This window comes from Passer domesticus, chromosome 3 (assembly GCF_036417665.1).
Source record: "Passer domesticus isolate bPasDom1 chromosome 3, bPasDom1.hap1, whole genome shotgun sequence".
Lineage (NCBI taxonomy): Eukaryota > Metazoa > Chordata > Aves > Passeriformes > Passeridae > Passer > Passer domesticus.
Window position 1 is genome coordinate 94,634,490 of NC_087476.1, and position 20,355 is coordinate 94,654,844.

Below are 20,355 nucleotides of genomic sequence, written 5' to 3' on the forward strand. Positions count from 1 at the left end.
TCCCGCCCCTCGTCCCGCCTCTCGTACCGCCCCTCACACCGCCCCTCTCGCTGCCCCCCTCACACCGCCCCCGCCGCCCCGGCAGCGGCCCCGAGAGCTCTCCGGAGTGAGGGGTTGAGGGCCTGCGGCCCCGAGGCTGCCCCATGGCGGGAGCATCAGCCGCCTTTCGCTTAAACCAAGGACAAAGGGCGGCGATGCAGAAATGACCCGGTTCGGTTCCGGGTGAATGGGAATTCGAAAGGTGTTAGCCAAGGAGCAGGGTTTTTTCACGCGGGTCTTGGGAAGCAGAAGTCGTCGTTGTGTGAAGCTGAGATGCTGCGTCAAAGGTGACTGCAGAAGACGCAGAAGTAAATACACGCCCTTTCAGCCCTGGGAGTAGATAGGAGCATGTAGATACCAATATCCATTGGATGCTCGTGTTCTTTATTCATGCCCACTAAAATTTGCATTGTTTTTCCTTAAAAGCGTTTGTGCACTAGTGGTGGAAAAAGTATACAAGGGCTAGGTGCCTGGCTTAAAATTACATATAAAGTTATGTTTCCCTGCAGTCTCTACCTATTCCTTTATCATCCATATCTCCTAAGTTAGTGATCTGCAAGGATCCTGTGAAGTCTATATCTCCTGCAAAAAATGCTTCTGGAGCCATCACCAGAAGCATGGAGCAAGCACACTGCTACATTAAAGCTGCCTTTCGAGCTTCCATTACCCTAAAAGGCCTTCTGCTTTGTATCATAAATATTTGTAACTTGTGGTCATAACTACGAGCCAGCTGTCCTCCAGCCTTGGAACAGCAACATTTTAAATGTAACTAAGGTGCTATAAACTTAAATAATTCATAATTTTTCATCTTGACTTTATAATAAATGTGTGTTTAACAGTCTGGAATGGTTTTAAACACAATAATGTTCAATGCAGTGTGACTGCTCTCTTTGTATGGAGTTTACCTGACCTCTTTAGCTTTCAGAGGCCTGGAGAGAGACGTATGCATGTACTTGTCTCTATGCATGGGCTTGTACCTCTGGTGTGAAATCTTCAGCTGATATAAACTGTCACAGCTCTGTTGATTTAAATAGGGCCTGTGATTTACACAAGTTGAGGATCTGACTCACAACCTTCAATAGGACTGTTCACATATTTAAAGGTAATCAAGTATCCAAGTGTTTGCTGGCTCAGAGCTGATTCGCCTGGAGTTTTGAGCTGAGTAAGAGCTGAGCAAAGAGTAGTTTAGTGTAATACTAGGGAGCATGAAATCATGTTAGATCATCAGGTTTTCAGATGAAACATTGTCATTTATGATAGAAAAGCTTCTGCTTCTTTTTATCTCAGATCAGATTCTACTCTTATGTCAAAACAACTTTTAAATAAGTATAGGAACTCAGTGCACTATGTAACTAAGGACAAAAGATTGCTACTATAAATACCTTGAAAGTCATATTTAAAGACTTGGTCTGATTAAATTTTAGAATACTTAGAGTGCAACTTTGTGCAGAATATAAAAATACTGCCTGTGTCATCTGACTCCTTTGATGCACTGCATTAAAATTCCTATGTCTAAGTACATATCATGCAGTCAACTTTACTTCTATTAATAGTTTGAAATTAGGTCACTGTTCTTGTAAGGATAGGCTAAGCCTGTACAACTGATTTTAAAGAAATTACCTATATGTAAATGTTTGGGTTTCTTTCTCATGCTCGCCTACAATGACACCATTCCTTATCTATAATCAGTAATTTTTCTGTCTGTTCTGACATATTATTCTATGCTAGCAGGTTTTTGTAGATTTGTTTATAGTGACCCCTGCTGCAAAAGATTAAGACTGACGTTTCTCTAAGCCTTTAAAAAGACATTTACCCAATTATTTCTGAGTTCAGCACAAAAGAACCAACCAGATGTAAATCCAAGTATAGAACATTTGAAACTTCCTAATCTGAATAATTTTCAGTAAAATTAGTTGCATCATACAACTGCTTTTCCTCTCTCACATAGGATTTACTTTCTAATGCAATGCAATATAGTTGCAAAGTAAAGTAGCTTCTCATTTTCTAGAGGAAGGCTTATTCTTTGTGTTATTGTTCTTTGGTAAGGGCTAGACTTGACACCAATAAATCAATGTCTCAACTGCTACATGTAACTGTTTTCAGAGTTCCACTCAGGAAAGCATGTGCTTATGTTTATCTCTGTTCAGGATAGCAAACTGCTAAAAAAGCAGATTAAAGTATAGGACTAAGTTTAAACAGATTACCCCTCTTGTTTCAGAAGTACTTAAGTGTCAGCCTATTCCAGTATTGCCCTCAATAAAATGTTTTCTCAAGCTTGGCTTTAAAAGCTTTACCAAGATGTATGTGCATGGGTTCTTTTACAAAAAAAAAAAAAAAAAAAAAAAAAAAAAAATCCATGTGTGCTCTGTGCTGGGCAAAAGCTGTGCAGCCATAGCTAGTGAAGCACTTAACCTCAAAACTAACAGGCCCTGCTAACAGAGATGCAGCTTCAAGCTGCTTCAGCTTCCTAGCAGCCTCCAAGCTGCACAAAATAAGCATCTACTTGCCTGCAAAAGACACTTGAGGTATAGCCATGGTAAAACCTCACATCCATATGTATTAATGTAAATGTTATTGTACAAATATATATGCCTGATATGTTTTTTTAAAGCTGTGTTTAAAGAGTATTATTTAGGCTGCAAAACTAAGCAAAAAGCCATGCTTTGAGATCCCTGTGTAATCTTTATACTACCCTTTGTGCAAATATTTACTGATGAATGGAGACATCCCACAGAAAACTGTGAGACCAGTGTAGTAAAATAACCACAAGGAGGCAGAATAAAAATCTGAAATCTCTTTCCCCACTGAGTCCTTCACATTGCATTCTCAGCAGCATTCTCATATTACTGAGTGCAATTTTCTACATCTGATGGACAGGTAAAAGTTAGATTGAGTTGTCCCATATAATATATTACCAGTGAGGATTGAAAACTGTGTCTTATCCACAGTAGCCACAGTTCAACATAAAACCGGTCAAAATTGTCATTTTAATGTAGGGTGATGGATTATGGGTCCTAATAGTGGTTGGGGGAAGAAACTCAGCTTAGCTGCTTCTTATTCTCTTTTTCTGGGATTTGGAAAATTGACGCTGCCTGAAATGTCAGGAAGGGAGATGAACCAGTGGGGCAATCTGCTGGGTCTCACTCTCTCCCCCTCAAGAACTGGAGAAAATCCAGTCCTTCACAGTGTTCCCAAAAACTTGCCATTGGGGGCAGCTGCTGGATTACTTATGCTGCGAGAGTGCAGTCTGGTTCTTGGCCATGTTGCAGTAACATGCTGAGGGTCATATGGTCTGTACTCAGGTTTGATACAGAATGTAATCCATACTTCTGTTTCCTACCTCAGTGCTTTGGCAGCTTGTGAGTTAGCTGCTTCTGCAGCCATTACTGCTGCTTTGGTGGTGGTGGTGTGAGCTGAGCCATGAGATCTTCATGTGTTGTTATCATCTTGGCAGGCTGACAAAAGTTTCCTTAGGAGTGCGACTGGGAGAAGAGAGTCAGTGATTTTTAGCAGTCCATTTCTCAACAAAAAGTGACAGTGTGTAATGACATAAAGGTGTATGTACATAGAGGAGGCTGGAGAGGCAGGAGAACTCTGCCAGTGCACTTAGCTTGTCAGACACCGGAAGGCCCCAGTCCAGAAGCAAGATAACTACATGAACCTAAGCTAATGAGCACTGCTGAGAGGCAGGGTATGTTATTTTGGGCATGGTGCCACATTAGCATGACTCTACATCTTCCAGACAGAAGCTTGCAAAGTCTCGGCAGCTCAGAGTGTGAGCAGAGTTTGCTTGTGTCTGTCTACACCTGTCTGCATGGCCTTGCAGAAGAAAAAGCAGCAATTTCCCAATTAATTAGCAAAGACTTTATGCAAACCATACAGATGCACGAGTATCCACCAAAAAGGAAAAAAACCTCACCAAATAAACAAAATAAACACTTCTGCTTCAACAGCTCCTCATTTTTTTTTTCTACCAGGTCCAGAAGAAAGGATGATATTGTTAGAGTGTGTTTGGAGAGTTTCTGAATTGCTCCAGAAAGCCCTGGTATTTATCCTCACTGCCTTGTTGTTTCCCTGTTGTGAAGGACAAAGGCACAGACAAATTACCTACCTTGTGCAAACATAGAGAACTCTACCAGCACCTTCAATTGGTATTCCATAGATGAATAGTTAAATATACAGCTGCACGAAGGAAGATAGTGTAGTCCTTCTTCCAACTGATCCAGCAACCCTTTTGTGGAATTACTCCTGAAGTTCTGTTCCACGCTCATATATCCAGTGTATATATACATAAGAGAATGAAAAAATAATTAAGTCTTGGAAGGAAGCTAATGGGTGCAAAGGACTGAAGTGTGGGCTTGGACTGAAGTGTAGGCTATGGTTCCTGGGTTACTGCAAGCATTTATTTTAAAGAGGAGGTCTCTTCAGAGTCAAAAACAAACATGGTTTAGGGACTGCCAGACAGAATTCTGCTTCAGTAGAGATCAGTTCTGATTTCTGTAAATAAGCATGCTCAGGATGATAGGAAATGCCTTCTGGGCTGCAAGAGTTTTCTGGAAAAAGTCACATTTGGGAGAATCAGAAGTAAAATCCTTCACTCAAAGTTAGACCATTGCACTATCAAAACCCATTATTCCAGTACTATTATCTATATAACAGGATTTATCGACTTTATTTTACCTCATATATATATATAAATATGCCTACCAGTTTTCTGTGTGTGGAGCTAGGATACCTCAAAGGCAAATCAGAGTCTCCAGTTTCTCTCCTGACTCTGCAGAAGCACACAGGTCAATACATTCAATAGACACAAGGCCACATGTCTTGTTACAGAAAGACTGAATTCATCACTTTTGAATGAGGAGATGATGTTGGCAGGTGGAGGAGCCTCAAAACATGTCCATTACTCCTGTCTGTTCAAATAGCATCTTAAGTGCTTACAAATTGATCATATGCTTTCAGCAAACTAGGAAAAGGGCTTAATTCTAGGGAACATAAATCTGAATCTCAGACTCAATTTCCTCCTCTGCTACAGATGTCCTGTGTGACCTTCGACAAGTGACTCTTTTATGTGCCTCAGTTCCTCATTGTTAAAAATGGCTACTAATAACACTAAAATTAGGTGTAAGGATAAACAATGACTATGATATGCTCAGGCACTTGCACATAAAGGAGATGGATAAGCATGTCACATTTCACAGGGAAATTTCTGCCAGAAAAATTTTGACGAGTTTCAGTCAGAGCACGGACAGTAAACAGTGTCTGCTGTTTGCCCCCTTCACTGCAGGTCTGTTACTGGCATGCCAGTTTATACAGGCATACATAAACATTTCTAACCAAGCAACCTGTGGGTAATTTTGAATCAAGAAACTTTATATGTAGTCAAAATGTAGTCATAGGACTAGATATCCTGATAGAGATCATTATTTGGAGAACTACTTTCATGCTCAGTCACCATTTCCTGTCTTTTCCCATCCTTGAAAGCCAGCTGATGCTTTAAAATCCAAAAGAGGGCTTTTAAGTGTGTGGTCAAATCCACACAACTGTAAAGATGAAAATAAGAGTCACTTAAGGCCTTTATGACCTGCCTGAAATTCCACTGTCTTCAGCAGAGCTGCAGCTGGAGATGGATTAGTCTGATCCTAAATGAGAAAAAGATGCAGCTCCTGGCTGCAGGGAGAGATGTGTTTGTTTTTAGATCCAGCCCTTCTGCCTTCTCCAGGAGAAGTTAGAGCTTGCTTTTGGTATTTTCACTAGCATGGCAGCCTGCAGTTCTGTTAAAAATACTTGGAAAATGGCTCTATTAGCAGTCCTAGGGACCATACTTTTAAACAACTGTCATCAGTCTTGCAGACTCAGTCTCAATATCTTCTCAGTTTGAAGGGTGCACAGTGTTTTGTAATGGAGCCAACATTTTGGAAGCAACATAAACATATTTAACATGTCAATTTTGCTAAATTTAAACCAATGCTGTTAGGTTCAACAAACTGTGACATGACAACCTCAGCTTTAATAGTACTAGAAGGCCTAGAAAATTGTTGCTTGTATTTGTCTCAGTTATCCTGCAGCATGGCAAGTCATTCATTCTCTGACAAGAAGTTCCAAAAATTCCAGTGAATCGAGAATGTTGACACATAAAACTCAGCTGCTATTTCCGTAAAATAAAAATTACAGTAGCTAACTATATATAGCAAGAAGTAATTGCTTATGTAAATAAAATACCAGTGAACACATTACAAGATTAAAGAGAAACTTTGAGCTTCCAACACAGTTATTTGCCGACTCCCACCCTTATACACACGATGACTTTGCAGTCATAGCTCTGCTATGCCACAAGATTTAATTTAGGATATGCGTGGCATATTATACTTCCTCACAATCCTAAATAAAGTGCTTTTCCATTAGCTGCTTAGTTCTCTTTTTAGCTGGCCACTTCACCCTTCATTAGTGAAGAAAAGTACAGTCATTTCACTAAATATGCTGCCATGCTATCATTTGTTAATTTTATGTTATAGTTAGGATTTATACAGGTATAATAAAGGCTTCAGGTTCTCCTGGGCATTTGGATGAATTTTTAGAGAATATTAATTTGTAACTCTCACTCTTTAAAAATAGTCTCTTTCAAACTGCAGTTATAGGTAGTAAAAGTGGGATAAATTGATGGAACATCAGATCAGAAGTAATGTATCTTAATAAATGCATCATCCATCTTTGAGAGGGAAGGTGATATTACATAGCTGAAATACCGTGCTGCTTTAGGAAAAGGCACCAGTTAAATACTTTGAAGGTAGGTTTACAGTGATCTCTGCCATTCACTGAAGAGTTATTGCCCATAAACTGTGGGAGTTTTGCTTACTACATCTGCTAAAATTAGAAAGCCTGCTGCTCACCCTTTATATCTTTCTTTGGTAGGGATTTAACAATTTCACAAGTGAGAAGTATAGAGGGCACCTATATAAAAGTTTCAAAGTCCTTTATTTTTTCTTTCCTACTCTGACATTTTTATGCTGAAGCGGGTTTTATGCTATCAGCTGGTTTTGGACCTCTCAGAAGAACAGTATTCCATTGATATGAAATACCTTTTGGTCCTTATTGTTGTTTCTATACTGTCACGAGAACTGGAAGCTGCTGTGAGGGAGCATGATCCTATATAGGAAGCTACAGATAGGAGTAAAAACCAACAGGTATTGTGTGCGTTTGTGACAGTAAAGGAGAGCTTTGAGCATGAAGCCAAATGGCCAGATGGGCAGGTCCCTTCCGGTGCTATTAGGCACAAGGACAACATAGGAAAAACCCTTCTGTACTTGAATTAAAACATAAGAAAGGCATTCTCCTACTTCTAGGAGAAGAACTCCTAGAAGTAGGAGTCAGTGATCAGAGAAAGGTGTTGACATCTTGTTAGGAAGGAGCCATTGTAGGCGGCATGGGGATGGGCTGCGTAGGAACCTGAAAGTGAAAATCAACACCATGAGTTTATGCAAACAGGGATAAATGAGAGTAACTAGTATGTTGTTTTAGGCAAAAACCTACACAAATCCTTACAAGATTCTGAATGAATAGAAGCAGCACCGGAATATATCTGTCATAAATGAAAAAGCAGGCTGATGCACCATTGTATCTTGGACAGGCTGTGATTGAAGATTTCACTGCCAAAAAGATCCACAAGACAAACTCTGAAGAGAATTCAGAGTAGAAGTTGACACCTACGTTATTACACCTGACAGTAGTGTGACAAGAAAGCAGGTAACAAGAAAGAATCATTATGGCAAACAAAATCGTATTAACTTGTTTTGTCTGTCTGTATTTTAATATGTTTGCAGCAATTCAACATCAGCTCCTCCAAAAATGCAGATATTTGTGTTCTCAACTTGTTGTCAAACAAAATGACATCAAGCAACAACCCCTACTTCAACAGTGTTGCTTCTGTAACAACAGAAATGAATGTTGTTAATGGTCAATAATAACCCAGTGTTACTAAAATGGTGGTAAGTACACATGATACCAAAGAGCACTCCCACTACTCCCCCTTGGTATACCCAGATGGATCTCTTCTACCCACTTTGAGAAACACTTTCCCATAAGGTGTCCTTGTGAAAAAAAATTAACTGGAAAGTTAAAAGAGACAGAAAGATGCAGGTCCCAGTGCTTGGCCCATTAAAGGAGGCACCGAGTGAGTTTCATGTGGAGTTTGGAAGGACCTTCTATAGAATGAAATAAATTTTTATTTGCCCTTCTAAGAAAGCTTTGGAATGTTATCCTGTAAAGCATGATGAGCAGGTATGTTGAACAGCTGTTTGAAGGACAAATCTAGAGAACATTCCTATTCAGGCCAATTCCTAGGAACATTTACTTTAATCATGCAGTGTAAATGAATCCAGTATTTCCCATCTATTGAGGATGGAGCATTTGTGCTTTTCAACTGCAATAATTGCATCCTTCCAGCGCAGTAACTTGCTGCTGCTTAGTCTGCCCTACCTTCAGCTGAAGCTTCCTAAACTCACTTATGTCAAATGGAGATCCAGTTCAGAAAAGTTGTATGCACAACACGTCTTTTTATAATCTGAAGCACTTTGCTGCAGTTACAGACAAATTTTTAACTTGCCCATATGCTTCACTACAAAACTTCATGGCTTCTGAACAGCTGTGATAGCACTATAGGTTACCTCTTGAGATAAATAAGCACTCACCTGCAAAGCTAGGGAAAAAATCCCTATAAAGGGTATTTCAGACAGCTTGCAATAAATATGTTATCATCCACTTCATGCAATCCACTAATAATCAAGAAAGAGAAGAATACCATCCACATTTTATTTTCTACGTGGTGATGCACTGTCCTTATGGGAAGAGGCGAGTGGCAACATGTCACAGCTTGCCAACTTCAAACACCTTTGTGAATGCTGTCTCTCATCAGTGAACTTGTATTCCCTAAGCACAGAGTATTAGGTTTCAGAGGACCTGAACTGTTCCATTAATGACCTGATGGATGAGGTAAGATTCAGTGGGTTTTACTCAGAGCCAGACTCGGAGTATTTGAACTCCCTCTCATTTCTGCTTTTCTGTTTTCATGATAGATATTCATGTGGATCCAATCATCAGATAAGTTTCTGAATCAGCAGAAGACATCTGAGATCTTTCCAAAAATACAAAATAGAGTTCACTTAAAATTAGTTATTTGAATCTGTTATACCTCAGTACAGCGCTGGACCTTTCCAGTGTGCTAAGTACAATGGGAGCTTTGCCTCATGATCTTGGCATCATCATCCTTGGACACCAGAACTGTAATATTTAGATATCTTAGTGCATTTGAAACTGTCAGATTCTGTCCTTTTGGAGAGAGATTATAAACAAACCTAGATAAGGTTTTGTTGTGGAAAATATCTCATTTTAAACTCAAAACTTGGAAAGAATTATACTCATTTTTTCAGGCTTGGCATTTTTTAGATCACATCAAACTAAAAAGAAAAACCACCCCAAAACGAAAGGACACTTCTGTCCTTTGGCATTTTGAGATATTCAGGCATAAAATATGCTACTGAAATGTCTGAATAAGGTTATGTTGTTAATACATACATAATTTAGAAATGTTTGGAACTATATTACTCAGGATTTTATATTAAAATACATTAGGCAAAAATACATACGTTTCAGTCCAAATGAAGCATATTGTAAAATTACAAATACATCAGCATAAGTTGGGAAAAAGACAGTAGAATTATTGATTAGATTACTTCAATTATACTGGATAATACCTGTTTCTGTGACAATAAATAATTGCTAATTATAAGACCTTATTAGAGTTTCTAACCTAATTGCTAATCCCCCTTTCCTTCCTCTCTCCCTTATGACTCCTTACTGCAGATCACAGCTTTCTCTATTTTGCAGCAAGTATGAGCTACTTCCATATGTTGGAGGAAGAGGTACATAAAGGAACCACTCATTTAATTTGTAAGTATGTGTTTTTCCTAATAACAAAGTGGCAACATTTCTCCCCAGCCTAAACCTAAAAAAAAAGTCAAATACAAGCTGGAGCATAAAGGCACAAACCAGAAATCTTATTAGTTTGAAAAGGAGACAAAGATGTTAATGTCAGTATAAACAAAGAGATAATAAAATAATGGCAGAAAATAAAACTGAGACAATGATGTGAGTAAATTAAAAAATATATAAATATAATAAATAAGTAATGCAATATATTCTATAAATAAAATAAATTCTTTTAGTAATTTATTTTATGAAAAATAAAGGTGTGGTGACTCTAATATCTACAAAAATAGTAGGGTGATTCATAAGCAGAAACATTTGTTTTTCTCTATGCTGCTTTTTAAAGCATCATATCTAGACCTCTAGATGCAACAAATTCCTTTTGCTTTGCATTCAGGTGGGTGAATAATACTGGATTCCCCAGACTCAGAGAATGTTAAAACTATGGCTGCTGAAGATCTCCCAAGGGGCTCCTTCAGTTATATTAATATTAGAGAGGGGAAACAGTTTTCATGAAAAATACTTCAGAAAAATGCAGTGTCCTTACAATTATGACATATCTCTTCACCAAACTACTTTGACAGTTATGGCCAAAACAAACAAAAAGCCCTGCAATGGTTTTGTTAATATTTAATATTTTTTCAAATAAATACTGTAACTAATCTAATTTAAACTTTTAAATTAACTACCTGGGAAAAAAAAGCCGTAGTAATAACTTGTCATATCTTGGATTAGCTAAGAGTCGGCAGCCCTACATTTGATTCCTTTGGTCAGTTACCTATCTGACTTTACAAGAGCAGCATTAGGGCAAGTATACTCATACCAGTTCATTTAAATTCACATAACAAGAAATAACTGACATATTCATATGAGATTCAGATGAAGGCAATTAATTCTCACCCATTTCTTTTGGAGTGTCTGCTTTACTTAAGAAAACCCCAACAAAACAAAAATAAACCAACAATGAACCAAACTGGCTATCATATTAAAACTTTAAATTCCATGACAAATTATTTTCAGTTGAGACCTAGATTGGTTTCAGATACTAAAAACTTGTAGTCTATGGTAATTTCTTTTTGCCTCCAAATACCTGGTATGTCCAATAGGAGAAATATTTATGGTAGAGGATATATTTAGAAGTTATTTTCTTTGCCTTTATAGAATAGCTAACATCCCAAAATGAAAGTATTAAAGTGAAGCGGATGCTTTGAGGATAGACATTTGAAGGTTTTGTAGATGAAGTTACAGAGGTATAATTACTAATGAGGTAGCACTAACTCAGACATCTAGTGCTTTGCACAGACTCAGCAATTCCCTATTACCTGTATGTATTGGAGTGGATCATGCCCTAGCTTGTTCTGCTATGGGATCTCATCTTTTGCTTTCTGTCCCTCTTGTGCTGTTACAGCAAAGTGGGATTACACTGAAGGAAGACATTCTTTGGATTATTAAGAGCTTCTAAAATCCAGAGCAGAAAACACAAAGAAAAAGAGATGAAGCTCTTAGCTGGACATATAGTTAGGTGGGTATGTGTGCAGCATGTAAATACAGAAGAAAAATGGAGTGCGACAGACTTAAAACCCTACCCACAAACATAAAAAGGAAAAAGAAAAGTAAAATAAACTGTTGAGGAGTACCTATGACCTGCTAATCCTTTGTGTCTTTATTCCGTTTGTGAACTCCAAAGTCATGAGTCATGGCAGTTTAGTGGTCAACTGTTTTCTATTCCGTGTTTGCCTGTAGAGGCCCATTAAACATCATATTTTAGTGGGAAAAGCCATCTCTGTCAGTCCACACCTCAAAGGTTTCACCCAGCACTGACACTCCTCCTCTGCTTATGAGAAATATGTTAGAGCAACAGCCATTGCTGGACTGTCCATGACCTTTTAAAGTTGAAAGTACCACCTATACTTGAAAATGAAACTAGGCTTTAGCAACTTCAAAGATATAAATATAAATACTTGTGAACCTATGTAGTACATTTTAGTTCTCCAAAGACATATGCAGGAATAAATCTGAAGAGTCCTGAACCCTGATTCAGATTGTATAGTCTCATGCACAAACATATAGGTCTTTTTGGGCTTCAGCCATCATTGTAGCTCATTAATGAAGCCAGTAAAAAATACAGCTCAGCATATTCTAGATGTTCTGAATGACAGCACTCCAATACTGTAGATCATTACATCACATCTTTTTTCTGCCTTTATTTATCAATTTTACAAAGTTTCACTTCTTGAATACTACTATGGGAAAAGGCTGGAGGAAGACTGTGAGAATAACAACACATTGATTTTATTAGTGACTCTTTTAATGACTTCATATGTGAGTTTAAGAGGTGGTTAGGACTAAATTCTGACACTTGTTCACTTAACTTGAAATACTGAAAATATCTCTAGTCAGACATTTTACAATTAAAGCACTGAAAATTCAGAGGTACTTCCAAAACATATTTGTTCCTTCTCTTTCTCACTCCTCTGTGTTGTAAAGCAGTGATACTACCTTCTTTTGAAAAGTCTGTTCTTTTTACATTTTATTCATACTTTTGAACCAACAGTGTGCATAATTCAAAATCATCAAGAAAATTAACGGAAGCTGGTAACAACAGTTACACCTTGGGCACACTTATTACTCTCCTGCAACTTATCAACTGTGAAAGGAGTTTGCCTTGGAGTGTCACACATGTTAGTGACAGATGCTCCAAATGCTGCACAGGGTTCAGGGTAAGACAGTAGGATGAATGCTAGCGATGCTTCAATAAAGTACTATTCTCTGGAAACATTACTGTATCTGCTGATGGCTAGGTGGCAAATATCAAGCTTTCCAGACCTGGAGCTTCTCTTATCTTTTAAAATTTCTTCTGGTGTACTCAAAACAAATAGATCAGCAGAACAGTAAACCCCCCTAGCCTGGTATGCTGTACCCTGCTATGCATTATGTGGCTTCCACTCCTGTAGTGTACAAGAAAGCAGAGAATCAATTCTATTTCCTGGAGGCAAACACGCTCAGCTCCCTTCACAGTTTCTTTTGGGGAAGTCCACCTCAAATTAAGAACAGTGTTTAGACGCAACAATACTTTGGTAAAATATGGAAAAAATAAAACCAGCGAAAGCTAAGAGAAGTATGGGTAATTGACAGCTGACCCCGAAATACAGTGGATGTCCAGCCTCAGGGGGCTGTAACAACCCATTGGCCAGCTTTTCTATCATGAAAGGAGTCACAGTCAGCACTAGACTGTGTTTGCTGAAATCAGCAAACTGTGTTGCCTGAAATCGTGTACCTGGTAGAGAAGAAAGGAAGGAAACAGACCAGTCCTTTTCCTTACTTACTGTGCATGGTTGGTTTGGTTTGTTTTTTTCAATACAAAATCATTCATTCAAGCAGCATATACACTATAGGGTTTTTTTCTTCATGCTGCTCAAGAAATCAGCAGCCTGGAAAGGTAAGACTGACCTTCATGTTCCTGTCCTCTTCTAGTCTTGATGCAGAGAGGGAACTGTACTCTTAGAAAAAATATCTTCCAAGGCTACCCCATGTGTGTGGAGAGGCTGATCTAGGGCAGGAGGTTGTCTCTTGAATCCTGATCCATTCCAGAATTCTTTCCTTGACACTCTGTACCAAAATTACTTCCAGCAATGACAATCTCATCACTGAGTCTGAATAGCAACAGACTCTTATTATAGTCCTGAGCAATGCCAGGTAACTCCAAGTTTTCCTGCCCCAGAAACCTGGTGTAAATTCTCAAGATGAGGGCTGATAAACCAGGAACAGACCAGAGCTTGGGTTTACCCTTCAGAAGTTTTTCCAGCAATTCCTTGTATAGAATAGTAACAATCTGCAAATGGCAAACCCACAGTAAATGCTGTCAGCAGACTCATGTGAAGGTTGAGAGAAGACATGTAGGTGATGAAATGGAAGCCTATTTTTATATTTGGGGTACATATAGAAGTATAGAAGTTCCATTATATTTTGCCAGAAAGATGTACAAAACCTTTTATATCAATTTAAAAAATGACCATCCACAAGCAATAAAATAATAACACCCGCTCCCACAATGGTGAGAGTCCCTGGCACAGCTGTGTTTGTCTGAGATCACACTGCTCCACAGCCCTGCCTGAGCCAGAAATCTCCAGCCTAGAAGTGACCTAAGCATATGTTCTGCAACTGGCGAGGTATGTTTTTGTAGCACGTGCAGATATGCTTAAACTGGCTGTGATCTATCTAGCTGAGATAAGAACTGCTGGGAAGGAATGATATCATGGGGTTCAGTCTTGGCTAGCAAACCAGGTGCATACCTGAGAACAGGCTGGCTGGTAGACACTGCACTGAAGTCACCATGTCACCGTGCCTGCCAGAGCCACGTACCTTAAAGCTGCAAATCCATGCAGATGTACTCTTGGAGATTTATTCCCAGTGAAAGCTAACACACTCAGCTAGTGTTTAGTACGTTCTTTTGAAAGAGGTTGGGAAGACTACCAAAAGTATAATTACACAAGACAGAGAGTTGGAGACCTAATTAATCACACATTGACAAGATCCCTTATGCTGAGACATTTCACAGGGAGCATTGGGAGTGCCTTAAGTAACTTCCTCAGGTACATACTTTGGGAGCGAAGAACAAATTAGTAGGAAATTGGCTGGACACAAACAAAATCTTGGAATGGAGTAGGTGGCTGGACCAATCTCACTGAGACTGTTTTTTTTCTTCATTTTTAGAAAAGATGGATTTGCTATTGGTATACCCGAAAGATAATTTGCATCATGACAGGAGTGAAAATGCTCTTGAGGATGTTTTTTTCATAATGGTGGCTCCAAAATTAGATACAAAATAATAATTTGATTTTCAAAGATAGTCAGCATTTGACAGCAATCTTTGATTTCTTGCCAGAAAAGGACTGATTCTACTAACACCCAACTATTGCACTTGCATAAGCATATCCAATAAGTTCAAAGGAATTCAGTTGATATACTCATACTGGTGAATATCTTCAAATTCTTGGAATATGTTCTTGTCCAGAGTGGATTCAAAGTTCCTCAGTTTTCATAGGGTCTATAATGAGGGGTCTGGCTTTCATTTAATATTTTTCATAAAGGTGTTTCCACAAATCTCTCCTGCATTCAAGCGTGATTTCATTCCTTGTCTATCGGTTTAGTATAACTCTAAGAAATGACGCTCCTTCAAAAAATAAAATGCCACAAAACATCTTCTTCTTTCATACTGCTGAACTTGGAAAAGCTTGAAAATTTGCTGACTTTCCTCCAATGCTTCAAAAGTTTTTTAGGACTAATGGGACTATAAAAAAAAAATCCTCTTGAAAATGCAGTTAAACTATCTATCAATCTGGAGCAACAACACCTCAAACCCAGTTTCAACTGCGACTGCAATAATAGAACTAAGCTAACGCGACTCCTGGCAGGACCTTACATCCTCTCGCCACCAGATAGTGCTGTTTCTCCACAGAGCTATGGAGGATGCACAGGCCAGGGAAAGGTCAGGGGCTGTCTGCGATTACAGGCTGCCTACCTCTTGCTCGTCCCTCCTTGCCGCTGCCGCCGCCACTACCTGACACAGGGCAGGGGCAACCTAAAAGGGATTTGCGGGACTAAAACCGTGCCTTGGGAGGCGTCTGCAGGTGACTGCGTGCTGGCGCTGCCATTGCTGCTAGCCCTTACCAGTCTGATGGAGCCTCTTTCCTAAATTAAGAATGAAAATAGAAGCTGATGCAATTAGCCTGTGTTTTTATGGTCTCTTGGGGGTCTTTTGCTTTTCCCGTTGAACAGCACACACTGAGAGCAGCCCTGACACAAAGGCTGTTTGCTCTCTGAGTGCTAAACAAAGGGGCTTCTATCAGCAAAAGTTACTTCTGGAGAGTAGACAGACCACCTTAACCAGTCCTGGGTCTAGATACCCTGTAGATCCTCCTTGTATTAAAAAAACCCAAACAACATAGCTGGGAAAAATAGCTAAAACGTAGTAAAACTTCAGGCCGTGGTTTATTGTGCTGCTGCAGCCTTTGTACTGGAGTACAGAAATGCATCTGGAATACTTCTTACTGCCCTTCCGCAGGGAGAATACTGCAAGTGCTGCATCTTCCTCTCCAGACGTCCCTCTGTAAAATAGAATAGCTTTTGCTCTTCTGCTCCTAAAGAACCAAATCCTTCAGTATGCACAGAAAGAAAGCAGAAAAAAAAAAATCAAGCAAACAAATATTAAAAAACTTTTCAAATGGAAAATGGTACCTACAGTTGAAATGTTCTTTGCTTCTATTACTTAGAGGTTTTGAGACCACTGAGCCAAATTTTTAGATGAACTTCCAAGAAGCACTGTAATGTTGCTCCATGTACCTGAGTTACTGGATTTTAAGAATATTGTTCCAGGGTACTTCGGTTAAGTTAAGAACTCCTTAGTGATAAAAGTTCAGTCTTGACATAGACATGCTTTTCCAAAATATAATTTAAAAAATCTAAAACAAAATTAAAACTGTGATATTTGTATTTGCAACAAGATATACAAACAAGATATTTGTATTTTCCTAAGCAGTGTAAGGCTGGAGCTGTCTGATCCTAAGTGAATCCCTGTTCATGCAGGCAGACATTTATTCTTAGAAGAAATAATTTGTGAAACCAAACTTTAGCTTGCTTCAGTGTATGGAAAAGTGCAGATGGCTCGAATGAGGGATCAGGGCCTAGCTAGGTATGCAGTAGACTGTATATATAATTAGGCAAATATAAGGTCTATTTATTGTTTTGTATGCTGTGTTAATAATGTCTGTATTTATTCAGACTTTCGTAATATGCATGTGTAATCTCAGAGAGATGCTAGGTCATTAAACTCACCATGGAGACTCTGTTTACCTACCTTGGGCAAACAGAATACATACAGTTGTAGTTCCCTAAAAATAACCAGAAAAAAAATGTAACAGTGTATCAGTTTGGCTTTCATGTTTTCCAATAAGTATCTAAGGAAATAGAGCACACTATTTACATTGCCCTTATTGAGAAAGAACACAAAAATATCCAGACAAAAGATTTAATTATAGTGTTCTTTCTCACATACTAAATGTAAGACCATATAGCTTAATATATAGTACTATATGCATCAGGTAGTGAAGGGGGCTGGGAGGAAAGGAGCAGGTCCTTCTTGTCTTTCTGGTGGGGCCTGCGACTATGGTCTTTTACAAAAGTAACATGATAGATGTATCACAGCTGCTGTGAGCCCAGGAAAGGCTGAATTGCAAAGGAAGACCTTTCCCATAATTGGCTCCATACCACAGCTTTGTATCAAACGATTCTGCTTGGAGATTGTCAAGATGATAATGAACATTGAGATGTTACTGTACTTCTATTTTGACTAGTAGACTAAGTGGCAACAGGCACCAGAAAGTCTGTCTTCCATTAACGCGAATGCTCTCATGACCCATTGGCTTCATTAGTACCATATCTCCTATCGGGAAACTGCTCTGGAAGCACAGATACTGGAGCTGTTTCATTAGCTCCAAATATAACACCTGCCTCCTGAGCCATTATCTGCAGAAATCCATAATTATCTGTTCTTTCCTCTCCAGTCAGGAATATCAGGTCCAGATCAAGGACTGAGTGCTCATATTTATGTCCTTATTCAACTGGATCTAGGCAATCCAGCTTCTTTCTACTTTGGCTGATTCTTCGAAGCACCCCAGCTGCTCTCCTGAGTGCCAGGACGGATGCCTTTTCTCTTGTCATATTACAGCGAACTGAAATCCCATCAAAGGGCAAAGTCCTTCCATTTCCTGGTGACTTTCTCAACACAAGCACACACACACACACACACACACAGGCAAAATCAGTGGCTAAAAATAATTAAGGCAGTAATAATTTTCACCATGGGAAACCATCCACATCCCGAGTACGTTTGTTCTGAGGAGAAAGTCAGGCTGCATGTAGCTAGCTTCACGGGTATTTCATAGGGTATTTGATACCACAGTGATGAAAAATTACTGAAATCTTTCATGACGTGCAGATAACGTTCAAGAACACAGTATGCACACCCTTTCACGCTTTTAGAAGGTTTAGGGTTTTGGGTTTTTTTCCCTTTTCAGTACGCTTACAGGGCAGCGGCGACCGCCGGCCTGCGGTCTCCCGCTCAGCGCAGCGGGGAGGCGCCGCGGGTTGAGGTGGGGCAGGCACGGGCCAGGTGATCGCGGCAGACAAAGGGGCCGGCAGTGCCCCACCGCCGCGGGGCGTCGGGCGGCCAACAGGCGGCCTCTGTCCCAGCCCAGGCAGCGCCTCCCGGCCGGGTCGGATCGAGCCGAGCCGGGCCGGGCCGGGCGGGGCGGGCCCCGGGAGGCCGCTTCCCCTGGCGGCGCTCGGCACTTCCCGGCGCTCGCACACCGCGGGGAAACTCTTCCTCCGGCCCGGCCCGGCCCCCGCTGACGTAGCGCTGTCTGTGCCGCTGCCGCGGTGGGCGGGGGTGGCGGAGACGCGGGCCGGGGCTCGGCGCTGTCAGGCGGCGGGGCAGGGCGGGGGCGGCGGAGTTCGCTGCCCGTCAGGCGCGGGCAGAGGCGTCCCGGGGATCCCGGAGAGAAGGGCCAGGGGCGGCAAGCCCTGCAGGAAGGGGCGTCCGCCCGACCGCGGCGCCAGAGGCGCCCGGCGCGGTGTGAGTGGTGGTCCCGGTCCGCGCAGGACCTTGGTGGTCAAGCACGTTAATAAAGGCGGTCGGGGAGGAAGGCGTCCGGGGGTGCTTTTTCCACGTTTGGTTCACCACTTTATCCCGTGAGGAGAAGGCGGAGGAGGCGTGGGGCCGGGGCGGGCAGTGTCCCCGGCGGAAAGCCGCCCGGCGGGTGTGGAGGAGCGGCGAGCCCGGCCCGGGGAGCGGGACCCCCGCTGCGGTTCCCGGCTGGTGGCGGCCGCGCTGCTCCCCCAACAGGCAAAACTTTCTACACTCAAACACACACACAGAAACACACACGCACGGCCGGGGCTGCCGCCGCCGCCGCTCACTCGCCCCACACACACACACTGACGTCTTTTGCGCATTTCCTGCGCTGGAGCGAGCGGCGGAGCGGCACCGGCAGCGGGCGGGGGCTGCGCGGAGGGAGGCGGCCGGCGGCGGCCGAGGGGAGGCGGCGGGCGGGAGGCGGGCGGGGGGCGGCCGGCGGGAGGCGGGAGGGAGGCGGCGGCGGCGGCTCTGCCCATCGCCAGGGCGGCGGCCGCCCAGCCGGAGCCCGCCGAGACCCGCGCGGGCCGCTCCGCTGCCGGCGCCCCCCATGCGCGGGGGTCGCTCCGCTGGGTCCTCGGCCTTGGCGGCGGCGGAGCAGGAGGCGGCGGCGGCGCAGGACGGGCGGCTGCGGGCGGCGGCGCGGATGGAAGGTCCCCGGGTGGATGTTTGCTGAGCGGAGGCTGTGCAGTAGGCAGGGCTGGTGGGTCGGCCGGTGTTTCTGATCCGTGTGTGCGTGTGTGTGTGTGTGTGTATGCGTGTGTGTGTATTGTTGTGTGGCGCACGGGCAGGACTGGCGTGTGCGGGAGCCCGGGATCGCGGCTCTGCTTCCTCTGCGAGGACTGATCCAGGATTATGGTCAGGGTGAAGGGAGAAGGCTCTTGCTTACCCCCGGATTGATTATGCTCGGGTTTTGGTAGCATTCGGGGGTTCCTGCAGCCGCGGCCGCCTCCCCCTCCCTGGCGGCCCCCCTCCCTTGTTTTCCGTTAGAAACACGGGCAAGAAAATAAATGTATTCACTGGGTGTCGCAAGAGCAAAGGCTAAATAATCAAAGGTAACAGCAGCAGCCAGGCGAAGAGACCCGCACCGTACCCTGCTCCCCCACCTCCCAGACCTGCCCTCCTATTTATTGGCGAGACCTCCCTCCCTCCCTCTCGGTGCGAGTGCGTTGAGCGAGTGTTTGATCCCGGGAAAAGTGCAGCTATCCAGCCATGGTGGTTTTCAATGGCTTGCTGAAAATCAAGATCTGCGAGGCGGTGAATCTGAAACCCACGGCGTGGTCTCTGAGGCATGCAGTGGGTCCCAGGCCACAGACATTTTTGCTGGACCCTTACATCGCCCTCAATGTGGATGACTCCAGGATCGGGCAGACCTCGACCAAGCAAAAGACCAACAGTCCTGCTTGGAATGATGAATTTGTCACCGACGTTTGTAATGGCAGGAAGATAGAGATGGCTGTTTTCCATGATGCCCCCATCGGGTACGACGATTTTGTAGCTAACTGCACTATACAGTTTGAGGACTTGCTGCAGAACGGGAGCCGTCACTTCGAAGACTGGGTAAGTGTTCACGCTGTAGATACATACGTGTACATACGATTTTCAATGGCATGGCTCTGGATGCAACATCTGTCTTGCAGAGC

The 20,355-nt window shown here is 42.2% G+C and overlaps 1 protein-coding gene and 1 long non-coding RNA gene across 4 annotated transcripts in view; both read left to right on the forward strand.

The window, feature by feature from the left end:
- Positions 1–77: 77 nt before the first annotated feature.
- Positions 78–11,648, forward strand: LOC135297178 (uncharacterized). Its single transcript, XR_010359226.1, has 4 exons — positions 78–326; positions 7,667–7,782; positions 9,898–9,984; positions 11,429–11,648. It is a non-coding gene; the product is annotated as an uncharacterized LOC135297178 (long non-coding RNA).
- A 7,738-nt stretch (positions 11,649–19,386) lies between these two features.
- The window catches only part of PRKCE (protein kinase C epsilon), a 285,873-nt gene continuing 284,904 nt past the window's right edge, over positions 19,387–20,355 (forward strand). For all 3 annotated transcript variants that reach the window (XM_064414463.1, XM_064414464.1, XM_064414465.1), the window contains exon 1: positions 19,387–20,272. In XM_064414463.1, the coding sequence (XP_064270533.1) occupies positions 19,925–20,272 (348 nt within the window). In that variant the 5' untranslated portion in view covers positions 19,387–19,924. The remainder of the gene's footprint in view (positions 20,273–20,355) is intronic.